We start from the raw sequence: 14273 nt of genomic DNA, 5'->3' as shown, positions 1-14273 counted from the left end.
CTCATCACAGGGAATGAATTTCCCTAGATTAAGTTTAGGAGGAGATTGAAAACCAAAGCTCAAAAGAACAGATTAAAAGGATGAGGAAATGTCATGAATCAGAAGGAAAAAAAAAACAAAAACAAAACAAAAAAAAAAAAAACGGGATGTTGTTGGTTCTGTGGAAGGAAGATAAGCCATCACTCACCTCTAAGGAAAGAGAAGAGAAATGGAGAAATAGCACAGAGCAATTCTGATACAGAAGGTACAAACAGAGATAAGAGACAAAATAAAGAAAAGGCCAGGCAAGATGATGGCCCTAAGAAACTCTTTCAGAAGGGTGGATCCAGTCCCAGGAGAGTCTTCAGGAGTGTGGATGCAGTCCACCCTGTCTTGCTCTAGCTTTAGAATGGCGTGCATGTGTGTTCACATTCATGTGGAGACCAAAGCTCAACCTCTGGGGTTTCCCTCAGTTGCTATCCACCCTGCCATTTTCTTTTGTTGTGAAAGGACCGCTCACTGAACCCAGAGCTCACCAAGGTGACTAGTCCTTGTGGGCAGCAAAGCCTGGGACCCACCTGCTGCCTCTATCCCCTGCCCACCCCTGCCCGACCCCCCACCCTACCAGCACTGAGATCGCAAATGCTTGCTTACTGACTTGCCCAACTGAGGAGTGACTACCAGGGATAGAGCTAGGTGCTCATGCTTCTACACAAATGCTTTACCAACTACACCATTTCCCAGGCCTCCTTTTCCTTATTGTGAAGTCTTTCAAGGTATAATTTCCAAAAGCAAGAAGGCTAAGTTTGCATCAGAATTCAAATGTGTCACCCCCTTCTCCGAACAAATATATGCCTCATTTGGAGATAAGTGGAAGCTTGATGTTCCTCAACGGGGCAAGACCCAGGAGCCCCTAGATCCTCCGAGCATCTTACCCTTCACCACTACCCCAGCCCTGAGGGTTGGAAGCATTCAAGAAAAACTAGGGATGAAGAAAAGCAGGCCGTCTTGCTAAGGTGACTAAAGAGGAATGGAAGAACCGAAAAACTCAAGGTTGAGTGATCCATCCTGCCTTCCACAGGATAGGAATGGAATCACTAAAAGAGTCTCTCTCTCTCTCTCTCTCTCTCTCTCTCTCTCTCTCTCTCTCTCTCTCTTTCTCTGTCTCTCTGTCTCTCTCTTCTCTCTTTCTCTTTCTCTCTCTCTCTCTGTGTGTGTGTGTGTGTGTGTGTGTTTCCCATTTACTAGAGGTTAAACCCTCTCCTGCGTAAGTACTCTAATACTGAGCTATACACCTGTATTTCTTTGAATTTTAGTTTGAGACTATATCTACTGAGTTTTCCTGGCTGACCTAAAATGTGTGAGCCTCCAAACTCAGCCTCACAAGCAGCTAGGATGATATGAACTGTCTGCTGCCTCCTGGCACCGAGGCACCTTTACAGAACGGAAGGGGCTCAGGAGTAGAGCCCTGTGCAGTGGCACAGCATGGGAGCTAGAATTCAAGCTTGGCTATGGGCCAGCTAGGCATCTGTCTCTGCATCTAGCCCTTCATTTGTTAAATGAATAAAATGAAACTAGAAACTACTTCAGATGAGTAACTAAGTCCATGGACTTGGAATGTAGTTTACCGATGGAGTGTATGCTGCCTTGCCTCACATGTGCAAGGCTGTGGGCTTGTTATCCACCACTACAAAAATAAAATAAAATATCACACTTCAAAGGTGCTTATTGTAGGAGACATGAGATCCTTGTGCTCACATTTAAGCCCTAGGAAAACCAGGAATGCTAAACTTCCAGGATTGTCTTTTTGAAAGGAGACTTCTTGTCTACCCAGAAGGTTGGGAGTGGAGGTGGTAATAGCTCAGTGACCTTTATGTTATCTGTATGCTCAGACCACACCAGATCCTCCCCTAGACCTTTAAGATGTCACATGCAGTCAATCTATAGAACCGATCTTTATGGAAGAGGTCACATGTACTTTACAAAGAGTTTCACTGTAATCATGTCTTAAGCTTTGTTATATACATTGAATTGAATTATCACCAGGAAACTGTTTTTCCAAATTGTGCTGTGTTTAAATAATACATGAAATAAACTACTCAATGTTACGCTCACAACTTTTGAACCAACACCAGCTACTGAGGCATGTTGAACCAGACTTCCTTCTAGTCTCTCTCAGACCAACACTCTGCTGGCTGTAGTGTTTTCAGAGGCCCCCATAGCTTAAAGAAGTGCCTGGATGACTTTAAGTGATTACATAAGACAAGAGACAGTGCCTGACAGTGTTACAATAAGTAAGTTAGGCACACAAGCATCCCACAGAGGTGATATAGGTCTGTTGGATCAAAGCAGACTCAAGCTGCTTGGTTTTCACTATTGTAGAACCACAAGTAAGTTGCTTTGCTTCTATGCTGTGCTTCCATGCCCCCACTCCAAACCAAATTAGCCTTCATCCTTCCTCTGACACAGAGCACAACAGGTTTGAAAATGCTTAGATACTGTGCAGCATAGAAATAGAAAGTGGAGGTGGGGAGTTCCAGTCTCCCACCTTTATGCTTTGGTAACAACCACTTACTCTCTGCCAAGCTTCTAATTTTCCACCACAGCTAAGAATTTCTGCTAGAATTTTCCTCACCCTCCTAGGTCTAAGCTTTCAGTACACTCAGCCAATGACTTCTGACATATCAAACGTATGGTTTCAGAGTCATGAAAACAGATCAAAACTGGCCACAGAAATTCCAGTGCTGCTGTTCCAAGAATATCCTTACTGAAGACCAGAGATGCCAGAAGAAACTTCTGCTCCTGTTTCTTCGTTACTTCCTAAATAAACTCTTTTACCTAAGGTGCTAAACCCCAGAGAAAGCATCTGGACACCTTAACAGAGTCAACTGGACTGCGAGGCTCATCAGCTTCCCCATTCCTCACTTTACTTTCTGTCATAAGTGCTTTAAATGCCAAGATACCCTATTTCCTGGGACCCTTCTTGTGCACTTGTCTATTTTCTCTCTCTCTCTCTCTCTCTCTCTCTCTCTCCTCTCCTCCCAATCTCTCCTCGCTCCCCTCTCTCCTCTCCGCTCTCATCTCTCTCTCTCTCTCTCTCTCTCTCTCTCTCTCTCTCTCTCTCGCTCTCTCTCTCTCTCTTTCTCTGTCTCCTTTTAACTATAATAAACTCCCATCTTCATATATCCTTTGTGGTACATGAATTTCATTGTTGGAATCCATGAGATGAGAACTGAAAGCCACTGGGTTTGGGCAGCTCTGGAGGCCACTGAGTTTCCGGAGCTTTTACCACCCTGAGAATAGCTCCATTCTCAAAACCACTCCTGATGTTTCCGCATCACAAGTTTTATGAAAAGATATACACAGAATTTCTGAACTTTTATTTCTTTCTTTTATTGTGCCTTGGGGACATCACAAATGTTCCAGCTACCTGGAGTCATAAAGATTAGATTTGTTTAAAGAAATGGTCTTGTTGACTTCAATCTGCTTAGGAATGGGGCTAGAGCTCCTTTGCTCTTGTTATATCCTGGAGTCAACCAGCAGACTCTTGGTGGATGAGTACATAGTCAAGTCAAAGTTACTTAGCAGGCTCCTAGCTCTACCCACACTAGCCAGCCTAAGTTTTGAGTAGCCATGTACAAATCCTGGGAGATAAAAGGGTGGGGGTTGTAAATGAGCACTTACAGTGTCAACTTCTTTTCCAAGGACTGGGCACATTGTCTAGTTCCAGACAATGAGACACATATAGGGCAACCTTCTAACAGCTTCTGTGAGATAGTTCAATTGTACAAAGAGTCACATCTGGAGGAAATCTCCTTTAGCCACCTCCTTCCTTGCTTGTGATGCATTTTTGTGAAAGGCTACCTGAGCTGTGGGAGCCATCCTACAACCAGGAGGCAAGAAACAAGAAAGTAACAGAACCATGTCTCAAGCCAATGAAGTTAATAAACCAAACCTGAAACAGCCCTAACCTCAAACTTCTAGTCACATGCCATCACTCCAGCCTTACCTAACTAGCCACTGATTTTATATATTTTTTTTTCCTTTCAGCTGAATAGAGTCTCACGAAGACAGTGAATATTTACTCATTGATAAGGATGTCCCACTGTGTTTATATATAAGGAAGTAAATTTTATACCCACTAGAATATATGCATATATGTGTGTGTGTACATATATACATATATAAGTTAGATCTTGGCTTTTACCTGTGTGTGTATGCATGTGCGCATGAATGTTTGCATGTGGGTAGGCACATGTGTGCATGTATGTGTGATGGCCAAAGGTTAATGTTAAGTCTCTTTCTCATCATTCTATGGCTTGATTTGGAAGCGGGGTCTCTCCCTGAACCCAGAGCTTGCTGATTCATCCTGTCTAGCTATCAGGTTTGGCCCTGGTATCCCCCTTTCTGCTCACAGAGCACTGCAATTATAGGCAGCTTTGATACGGTTGCAGAGACTCTGAACCCTGTGCAGAAAGCATCTTATGCACTGAGCCATCTTTCCAGTGCAGCTTTTACTTACTTTAATGGGAATCTTTCATAATAAGTGGTCATTATCTTGTCTCTCAGATGTTTTCTTAGCATCTTATTGATTATTTCTTTAGGCAAAATCATCTGGGAGCACTAAAAACACAAAAGCTTGTAACTTCAGGCCAAGCCTTACCCTGATTAATCAACATTACTGTCTGGGGCAAAGCTACCTTTATCAGAATAGTATTTTGCAAGCACTGGTATTTCCAGAACTCCTGACAGCCAGGTCTCCCCATGCCAATTAAATCTGGGGAGGGAAAGCCACACAACATACTCTTTTAAGACCCCCAGATGATTATGACCAAGTATGAAATTCAGTGCTTTCAATTAGAACTAGAATTGATATGCTGTGACCTTACAATTTACACTAAAGGTTCTGATCCAAGCAGGTTAGAGGAGAGCCTATAATTCTGCATTCCAAGGAGGTGGTTTGAGGCCCACATTTTGTTAACAGGATGGTTCTAGAATCTAGGTCTGCTAGTAGTCCATTCCAACATGGGATCGCAGTTTATCTACTGCTTGGCTCCTGCAGTGTCGCAGGAAAACGTGATCACTACCAGCAAGCAGAGCACAAGGTCTGTGAGTGGAAGGCTCAAGTCTCTGACCTCTAGCGTGGACTTACACTGAACAGCCATCAGTGTATGTCCAGGACAAGGCAGGGGATGCTTCTCCAGCAAGCTAAGTTTGAGAGTTTTAAAACTGGAGTAGGAGGGTCAGAAAGCAACAGGAGCAGCCCCGACAGTACACTTGCACACTCCACTTCCTCTTTCTGGAAGCAGCAGTCAGCCATGGGACAAGAGGGTGCTGAGAAAGATAGGATGGTACTTACGGTTAAGAAGAGAAATGTTGAGATGTGTGGTTACACCAATAAGAACAAAATGCATTAGTGGGGGTGGAGGGGGGTGGTAATAACCAGGCAGAGCCAGTGAAGTCAGAAAATATCCAAGGATCAAGTTAATGACACAGTTCAAGACTGGTCTGCTTGTCACTGACCCAGAGCAACTCGTCACCCACTTTGGTGGCCTCGGTTTCCTTAGCTGAGAAACAAGTGTTTGAGGGGAAAACAGTGTAAAGATCCCTGGCCCAGTTACTCTCTTTTCAATAAGGATAATGTGCACCTGTTCAGAACAGAGCCTTTTCAGGCTTCTTCTGTACAGCATTAGCATTCCTTTTACTTGGGAACACTTCCCCCTGCTGTCCTTTGCTGCTCAGAGCAAGGAGAGCTAGGCCGCTTCTTTTTTCTTTAAAGGTTGTAGCATGTTTACAAAGCTAAATTCTATTTTACAGATTCTTTCCTGTGGTTTCAAGTGGCTTCCCCCTTCGGCTCTGGTGGCCACCCAAAGGAGTCTGTTTCTCAATTTTCTGTTTTCTTTAGAGGGACAAAGAGCCTCCCCAGCCAGCCTTTGCTGAGTTCCTGTTAACCCTTCATTAAGCCGGCTGACAGCTGGCTTCAGCTCCTGGTGAGTTACTGCCACACACTCCTATGTAAATGTGTCCCACCTGGCTTCATTAGGGCTCCTGCCAGGTTCTAGCTTTCTCTGTGAATGCAAATTGGGTTCTGAGTCAATACCACCAGGACAGGGAAGATTGAGCTGCAAAGGGGGCTAGCCAACAGTCACTACAGGCGTGATCCCCCTAAACTAGAGTCCACTTGGGTCTGGTCAACTGGTCAAGGCTGGAGTAGCAGTGCATGAAGCCACAAACTAGAGTCTCCACTGCGAAGCTCAGGGTAGAAATTAAGCATCGGTGAATCCCAGCACTTGAGAAATACAGGCAGCAAAATCAGAACCTCAAAGTCCTCTTCAGCTACATAGCAAAGTTCGAAGCCAGCATGAAATACACATAGAACCTATCTCGAAAAGGCAAAGCAAAACAAAAAGGCTTCCTTCAAGGCCTGGCTCTGCTGCAGAGAAGGTTGGACTATGTGAACTTGAGTGGGTTTTTTTTTTTTTTTTTCATGCCTCTGTTTCAGCTTTCTGAGCTCTGAATGGGGGGGGAGGGGGTGACTCCTTGCCTCCCTGGCCTGCTTCCAGATCTGGGATCCAGGGGATGGCCTTGAAACCCTTAGTTGAGTGCCCAGAATGCAGTTAGGCCTTCATTCCAAGGTTAAGGGTAAGAAACTGGAAATCTCAGGGTTATATTGTGGCCTTTCCCTATACATCTCAGCTGTACAAACCACTGTGAACCAAAGTCTTTCCTTGTGGAAATGGGGATGCTAAACTCTTTAATAATATCTCTCTCTCTCTCTCTCTCTCTCTCTCTCTCTCTCTCTCTCTCTCATTGGTTTGGGTTGATTTGGTTTGTGTTTTTGAGACAGGGTGTATGTAGCCTTGGCTGTCCTGGTCTCACTATGTAGACCAGACTGCCTTCGAACTCACAGAGGCCTGCCTGTGCTTCCCCAAATGTTGGGCCTACAGTCACACACCACTCTGGTGCTCTCTGTTTATCTCTTAAAGGTAATATGAAGGGAGCAGAAGTACAAAAGTTGGGTAGCTGCTTATTCCTTTAGTGATCCTGTTGCCCTGAGCCTGAGGAGAGTCTGAGAAATGTCTTTCAGATCCGTCTAGCTTTCCACAGTAGTCAGCTAGATGCTTCCTTGCTCAGGCATCTGTTTTCTTACATCCATTCATTTGTAGCAGCTATTTGCTTTTACTTCTCTGTCAGGGTTCATCATACCAGTAATTATTAAAGTTTTTAAAACAAATCTGCTCTTCCTGTGCTGCAATAAAATGAATTATACTTAGAGGAATTGATTTGGACAGCTTCAGTGTTTCATCCTTGCACAATCCTTGTCATTAGATACCCTGGCTCTGATGGGCACTTGGCTGCTTCTAAAATTCACTTTCTCTGCCAAGACTTCAGGTGGCATGGTGGCCAACTTTAAAGACAGTCAATATGAAAAGAAATTCATATCATAAAAAGATAGGAGTCTCAGAAGCCAGCCAAGCTTCTGATGTGACTCTGCGGTGTTCTCTGCATCCCAAATGGAGTGCTAGGCTGCTCGTGCCATGGCCAGTGTGGGCACTGAACTCAGAAAGCTGATGAAAAAAAAAAAAAAGGGATACACAAGCACATGTAAGAGGAAAGCAACTGAGGTTGGAAAGGGACCAGAACCTGTCTCTCAGAAGAAAAGCAACTTGGGTACCAGGAAGAAGACAGACAGATTAAATGAACTCTTTAAATGCAGTTCAGCTACCACCAAGAGGCAGACGCCATCTGCAAAAAAAAAAAAAAAAGAGTTTTTGCTTTGGCTAGAGAGATGACTAAAGCGCTAGCCAGGGAAGATGTGTCTCCAAAGCACCTTCATGTGGGAAGATAAAACAAGACCGGACGTATAGTATTAGGGGGAAAAACTTGAGACTTTAAAAGAAAATCAGTGCCCACAAACTTATTTTGACAATGCAAGCCCTGCCCCATGCTTCACCCTTAGAAAAGGAGAGGAGTTAGAGAGTAAAGATCCCGTCTTCATCGTCCCTTGCATGAAATATGCCATTGAGGACACTCTTACTATCTTCAGTGGTGTCTGGCCTGTAAGAAGAGAAGGAAACTGATTAAAAGACAGAAAACGTGAGATCATAGGATCAGCTAAGCTATGGCACCACTAACCCAGGCTGAGAACATGGGACTCAGGCGTCATTCTGCCCAAGCGTCCTACTTTACAAGTAGGGAAACCGAAGATATAGGACACAGAGGGCTTCTGCCAACCTGTCGCAATAAAGAGATTACAACTTGCTTTGAAAAGTATAAAATCATAATCTAAATGCATTTATATCCCGAGGGATCCCCATCTCAGAACTCAGAAAGACACCTCATAGGACCTCAGATTCCCCACCTAATAATGCACCATTCTTAATAAATGATGTGGTGTTGGTGCAATTAATTACTTCAGTGACTTATACCGAAGCCTTTTCATTTCTTTCCCCCTGAAAAATCTATAAACAGGACAGATATTTACAATGTGGTTCCAGACACTCTTCATCTACTCTTAAAAAAAAAAAAAAAAAAAAAAAAGGCAAGCTGTGAAGCACCATACTGGTCCATGGGGCAAAGGAGCCAAACTCCAGGAATTATACTGAAAATACTTCATTTCGTTTTCATCATTGCGAACCCTTTTGTCGGTGACTCCACATGAACAGCAATGTGCTTTTAAAATGAGTCACCCGGGGCTGAAACAGCTCCAAGCAGACAATACAGTGGAGAGCATGCATCAGCTTTCACATGCTACACTCCCAATAGTGCTCCCTGCTTTCCCAAGTTGTACTGTGGACACACACGTAGTGTTAACTGAGACAGAGAGTTAATGTGAGTTAAATCTCCACAGCTTTCTCCGCCTCTAACGCCATGTCTCTCCAACCCTGTGTTTAATTAGAACACAAGCACAAATCATTAAACCACTGAGGAGTGTCTGATCATGTGTAACAGGGTGTGTAATCATCACAACAATCAGCCATGCGGGATGGGTTACCTCTTGTGCCTCTGCAAACAGTTGGCTTCTGTGACTTTCCCTGAAAAGACAAGGCCAGGATGTGAGCAGGGCTGCTTTGTGAGCTGCTGGGAGAAGCCCACTCCTGTCCTAGTAGACTAGACTGGCATTGGCAAGGGCAGCCTTCCTTCCCCAGACCGCTGCATGCTGCTCTGGCCTTCAGTCCAACCCGTTCATAGCAAAGCTGCTCCTGTGTTTGGGCTATGGCATTAAGCTGTAAAACTTTTAATACATTTATATCAAAAAGTATTTTTTTTTCATAAACCATATTTTGATCATTTTCTTGCTTCTCCAACTCTTCCCAGATCCGCCCCCCCCCCGCCTCCCTGTCCACTCAACTTCATTCTCCACCCTCTCTCTCTCCCTCCCCCTGAGCATTTCTTAAAAAAACAACAACAACATGGAAAACAACAAAAATCAAAATCAAAACAGATGAATACACTAAAAGAAAGAAAATCAATAATAGACAAAAAATATAAAATAAAACAAACACACACAACATAAAATGCATTTTGTTTTGGCCAACTATTCCTGGACATGGGGCCTGCCTTAGACTCTAGTTGATATATCCAATGACACTCCACTGGAGAACACTGATTTTCTCAGCAGGTATCAGCTGCAAATAGCTTCTGGGCTAGCAGTGGGACTTTGTGGCCTATTGCCCTTCTCCACGCTGGGATTTTATCCAACTTGAACCTGCACTGGCCTTGTGCATGCTCCGTGCAGGCTCTGTGCGTGCTGTCATGGTCTCTGTGATTCCGTGTGTGCGTCAAGCCTGTCGTCTGGAAGACACCGTTTCCTTGGAGTCACCCACCACTTCTGGCTCTTATAAGCTTTCTGCCTCCTCTTTCAAATAGATCGCTGAGCCCTGAGGAGAGGGGTTTGATAAAATCTCACTTAGGGATGAGTGCTCCGAAGTCTCTCACTCTCTCACACGGTCCATTACTGGATCTCTTTGTTATTTACCATGTACCGTAAGCAAGAAGAAGCTTCTCCGATGAGGGTTGAACAATGCTCTGCTCTATGGGTGTCAACAGTCGCATTTCTGAGTTACTTAGTAATCCTGTTTCAAGTCATCTGACTTGGTGTGTATGCATGTATGTCTAGGAATAGTCATACATGTGCGGGTTTATATATGTGTATGTCGGTATCTGTGTACACCTATGTACATGCATCGGGAAGCCAGAAGTCAACTTTGAGTGCTGTTCCTCAGGAACTGCCCACCTTGTTCATTATGAAGGAGTCTGTTACTGTGCTAGAACTCACCAGTGCGCTAGGCTGTCTGGCTGAATGGCCCTCGCGATCCAGCAGGCCCTGCCCAGCCAGCACTGGGATTAGAACGAAATGCCACAATGCTTGGCCTTTTCTCATGGATCCTGGGACCCAAACTCAGGTCCTTTTGCTTGAGTGACAAGCGTTTACTGATTAACCTACCTCGCCAGAACCTCATTTTGGATTGTAAAGCACTTTTTATGAGATATACACAGAATCATCCAAAATAACAGCTGTGGCTTCATGTAAGTGATAATAGCAAGCCTCTGAGAAGTTCTAGATGCTTTTTGATGTTCTCTCCAAGGACAGGTTCAGTAGTGAATATTTTGTCTTATGGCTGACTGCCATGACTGCCACGAAGCACCAATTTCCCTCTGTTTTATAACAGCAGTGGGTGCCGTGTGCCTGTGCTTTATATGAAAACCACGATGCTTATTTCATAGCTCGATTTTTGCAGTGTTTATAGTTTTCCCTTTGTCCTTTGAGGTTGGGAGGGTGTAAATAATAGGCTAAGTTCAGAATTTCATGACAACTTTGGACCCTGTTCCCTGAAAAATATGGGCATGAGCATATGAACATGTTGGCAAATCATTTGCAAGGATTCTCTCTCCTGAATGCCATCTGTGGTTCCTAAGCAAGCCTGCTTTAAAGACACACACAAGAGCAAGACTGCTCATGGTGTTACTCCTGTGATAGTCCTTGAGAATTGTCAGACAGGGATCCAGGGGTATTTATAACTATGAAAGGAGTAACCAGGTTAGAAGTATTGCTCAGTGCTTAGGAGCATAGGATATTCTTTCCCGAGGACCCAGGTTCAGTTCCCAGCACTCACATGACAGTTTACAACTGCCTGAAACTCCAGTTCCAAGGAATCTTATGTCTTCTTCTGGTTTCCATGGTGACCAGGCACACATGTGGTGCACAGGCATATATCCAGGTAAAATGACCCACATACATAAAACCAAATAAATAAATCCATTAATTAATTAATTAGTTAATTACTAAGAGAGTATCCAGCCGTGGTGGCATGTACCTTTAATCCCAGCACTCTGGAGGCAGAGACAAGCAAATCTCTGAGTTTGAGGCCAGCCTGACCTACAGAGTAAATTTCAGGACAGCCAGGGCTACACAGAGAAATTCTGTCTCAGAGGGAAAAAGAGAAGTAGAAGAAGAAAAGAAGAAAGAGAGAAGCGAGAGAGGGAGAGAGGGAGGGAGGAAGGAGGAAAGGTGGAAGGGAGGGAAGGAGCTAACAACAGTCCTTTATATACAAGGCAGTAACAAAGACAGAACAAACTAGGCACGACGTGTGCATGGCTCTTGTCTCATTTTTTTCATTATTAAAGTTCCAGCCTTAGCAGGACAACACACAAAGCCATTTGGTTGTGATGAATTCACCTGCCACCTCCCTTTGGGGCTGAGGACAATGAGAGAACCAATCCTTTAAGAGGAGGAAGCAGAAGTATTCCACTCCCTTGACATCCCTGGAGTCATCTCACCTCTAAGTCCACACGCAAGCGCCCATCCCTGCAGATCCATCACATCTGTCCCCACCCTCCTTACCTCGAAGGAGAAATGCCAGAAACAACGACACCATCAGCACAAACCCCACGCAGCAAACAATGATCAAGATGTTGGTCGATCCGTCACTCTGCCAAGACAAAGGCAAGGTGATTGGCCCCTCACTGCTGACTGCCATCATCTCCAGAAGGTACCTGGGGACATGTCTCACCCCAAGAGAGCAAGGAATGCATGCTGCCGCTCTACTCTGCTCTGCTCCCTTTCTCCCCTTACACAGGCCAGGACGACAAATTGTATGCCACAGTGAGTGGGTCTCCCCACCTCAGTTGACATAATCAAGATAATCCCCAGAAAAGGTGCATCCAGAGACCTGTGATTCTGGAGTCTGTTGAGGTGACAATCCATATTCCATGTCACTGTGACTAAACACTACAATTAAGCCAGAAACAAATGAGATTTGCCAAAGCGTCAGTACTATTTTTCCCCACTAATTTTATTTTCACTTGGAAAGATAATGTTAGTTATTTTATTAAACTATATGTTATTTGTGCGTTTATGCAATGAGTTTGCTATCTCTGGATCTAAATTTAATGAAAAAAAATTTAAACCATCTCAATGTTAAATTTTAGGAATTTAAAGGGCTGTTGACACCACAATGCTTGGGGCTCTGAGCCAGGCATTCAGACATCTTAAGAGGACATTCCCAATTCCCTTCGGCCAGCTAAACTATTTCCTTCCTCCCTTCCTGTCTCATTCTCTAGCTCACAGAATCCTAGAATCAGCCAGAAACAGAAGCAAAGCATGAGTGTCTCCAAGGAAAAATTGCCTTCATAGACATCTGCTACACCTAATGTCTTTACTGACGCTACTTTAATCATTTTTACAATAAATATAAATGAAAGGAAATCTCAAAAAAAATAAATAAATAAATAAACCAGCAATTGTGGAAGAGGTGTTGGCACCATAGTTACATCAATAACGCGGGCGTCACACAAGAGTCACATAATGATTTTGTATGTTGTCATAAATAGTTTTCTTCTTGGTTTCAAAGCAGCTGTGCATGTCAAAATAACAATCAATAGCGCTTCTGCCAAGAGTACAAGTTCACAAACCTTTGATCACTACACAATAGTTTCTATGCATTTTGCCTTTTACCAATAGTCTATTCTCCCAAGCCCATCAGTGAGAACCCAATCTAGGAATATTTTTTTTTTTAATCAAAAACAAATGCTTCCAATACTTTGCAGATCTTTTACCTCATCTGATTCACCCTCCTTCATCGTCGCTAATTCTGGAAAGGGAAAGAAAGAAAAATGTTAGACTTCCTAAGCTAAGCCAGATGATATCTCTAATTCTGTAATGCCATCTTTCTCTTTGTACAAGTGATTTATGCAGGTTTGTTCTGATATGGTTCTACTGCTGCTCTCCATCAAGACTGCATAGGAGCAGAACATCTCCCCTTGACACATTAGTGGAAGGTGAGGCAGAAAACAAATATTTGGCCTTGATCTTCCTTTCTTCCTTCCTTCCTTCCTTCCTTTCTTCCTTCCTTCCTTATTTAAAAAAAATTCTTACAACCTTCTTTTTTAAAAAACATTTATGTTTATCTTATGTGTGCATGTGAGCACTGCATGTATGTATGCACACAACATCTGTGTCTGGATCCCATGGAGGCCAGAAAAAGGTAACAGATCCCCTAGAACTGGAGTTGCAGGCAGTTTTGAGCTGCCTGATATGTGAGCTGGGAACTAAACCTGGGTCCTCTGTAAGAGCAGCAAGTAGTCTTGATCACCAAGTCATCTCTCCAACCTCTAAAACTTTTAAAAATTGCATCTTACTTAGTGTGTGAACATGGGAGGAAGGGAGGTGTATGTGTGCATGTGCACACGTGAGAATCTGCTTGTTTCAGTACCCAAGTACATATGAAGGGCAGAGGACAGCAAATGGGAATCACTTCTCTCCTTTCACTGTGCTGGTCCTGAGGACTCAACTCAGATGGTCAAGCTTGGTGGTAAATACTTTTACCCATCAAGCCATCCCAAGAAACCTGGCTCTGATTTTTCTAGAAGCCCCAGCAATCCATTTAAGATCCTTTTTTTTTTTTTAAGATTTATTATTTATTTATTATCATGTATATGGTGCTCTGCCTGCATGTACACCTGTATGTGAGAAGAGGGCATTAGGTCACATTATAGATGGTTGTGAGTCACCATGTGGTTGCTGGGAATTGAACTCAGGACCTCTGGAGGAGCAGTCAGTGCCCTTAACCTCTGAGCCATCTCTCCAGGCCCCCATTCAAGATTCTTATCCAGCATGGAAAACAGTCTTTCAGCTAACAAATAGTTATTGAGACTTTATTAGCAGCCATCCTGCTGGCTATACTCTAGACCTCTTGGAATTTACCACATAATGCATAAAAACCAAGCTTAAACAGTAGCATAGCAATCTTGGTAAATGATGAGCTCCGTACCCAACAATAGTACAACAAGAT

General features: G+C 43.6%; 1 protein-coding gene across 1 annotated transcript in view; it reads right to left on the bottom strand.

The window, feature by feature from the left end:
• Positions 1-7876: 7876 nt before the first annotated feature.
• LOC127207880 (T-cell immunoglobulin and mucin domain-containing protein 4-like) overlaps positions 7877-14273 on the bottom strand; it is a 25568-nt gene continuing 19171 nt past the window's right edge. Inside the window, exon 5 of the mRNA XM_051167261.1 lies at positions 7877-8037. Coding sequence (XP_051023218.1) covers positions 7953-8037 — 85 coding nt within the window. The 3' untranslated portion in view covers positions 7877-7952. The remainder of the gene's footprint in view (positions 8038-14273) is intronic.

This window comes from Acomys russatus, chromosome 25, assembly GCF_903995435.1.
Source record: "Acomys russatus chromosome 25, mAcoRus1.1, whole genome shotgun sequence".
NCBI lineage: Eukaryota > Metazoa > Chordata > Mammalia > Rodentia > Muridae > Acomys > Acomys russatus.
Note: the sequence above shows the minus strand (reverse complement) of the source record. Positions and strands in the feature narration are given on the sequence as shown.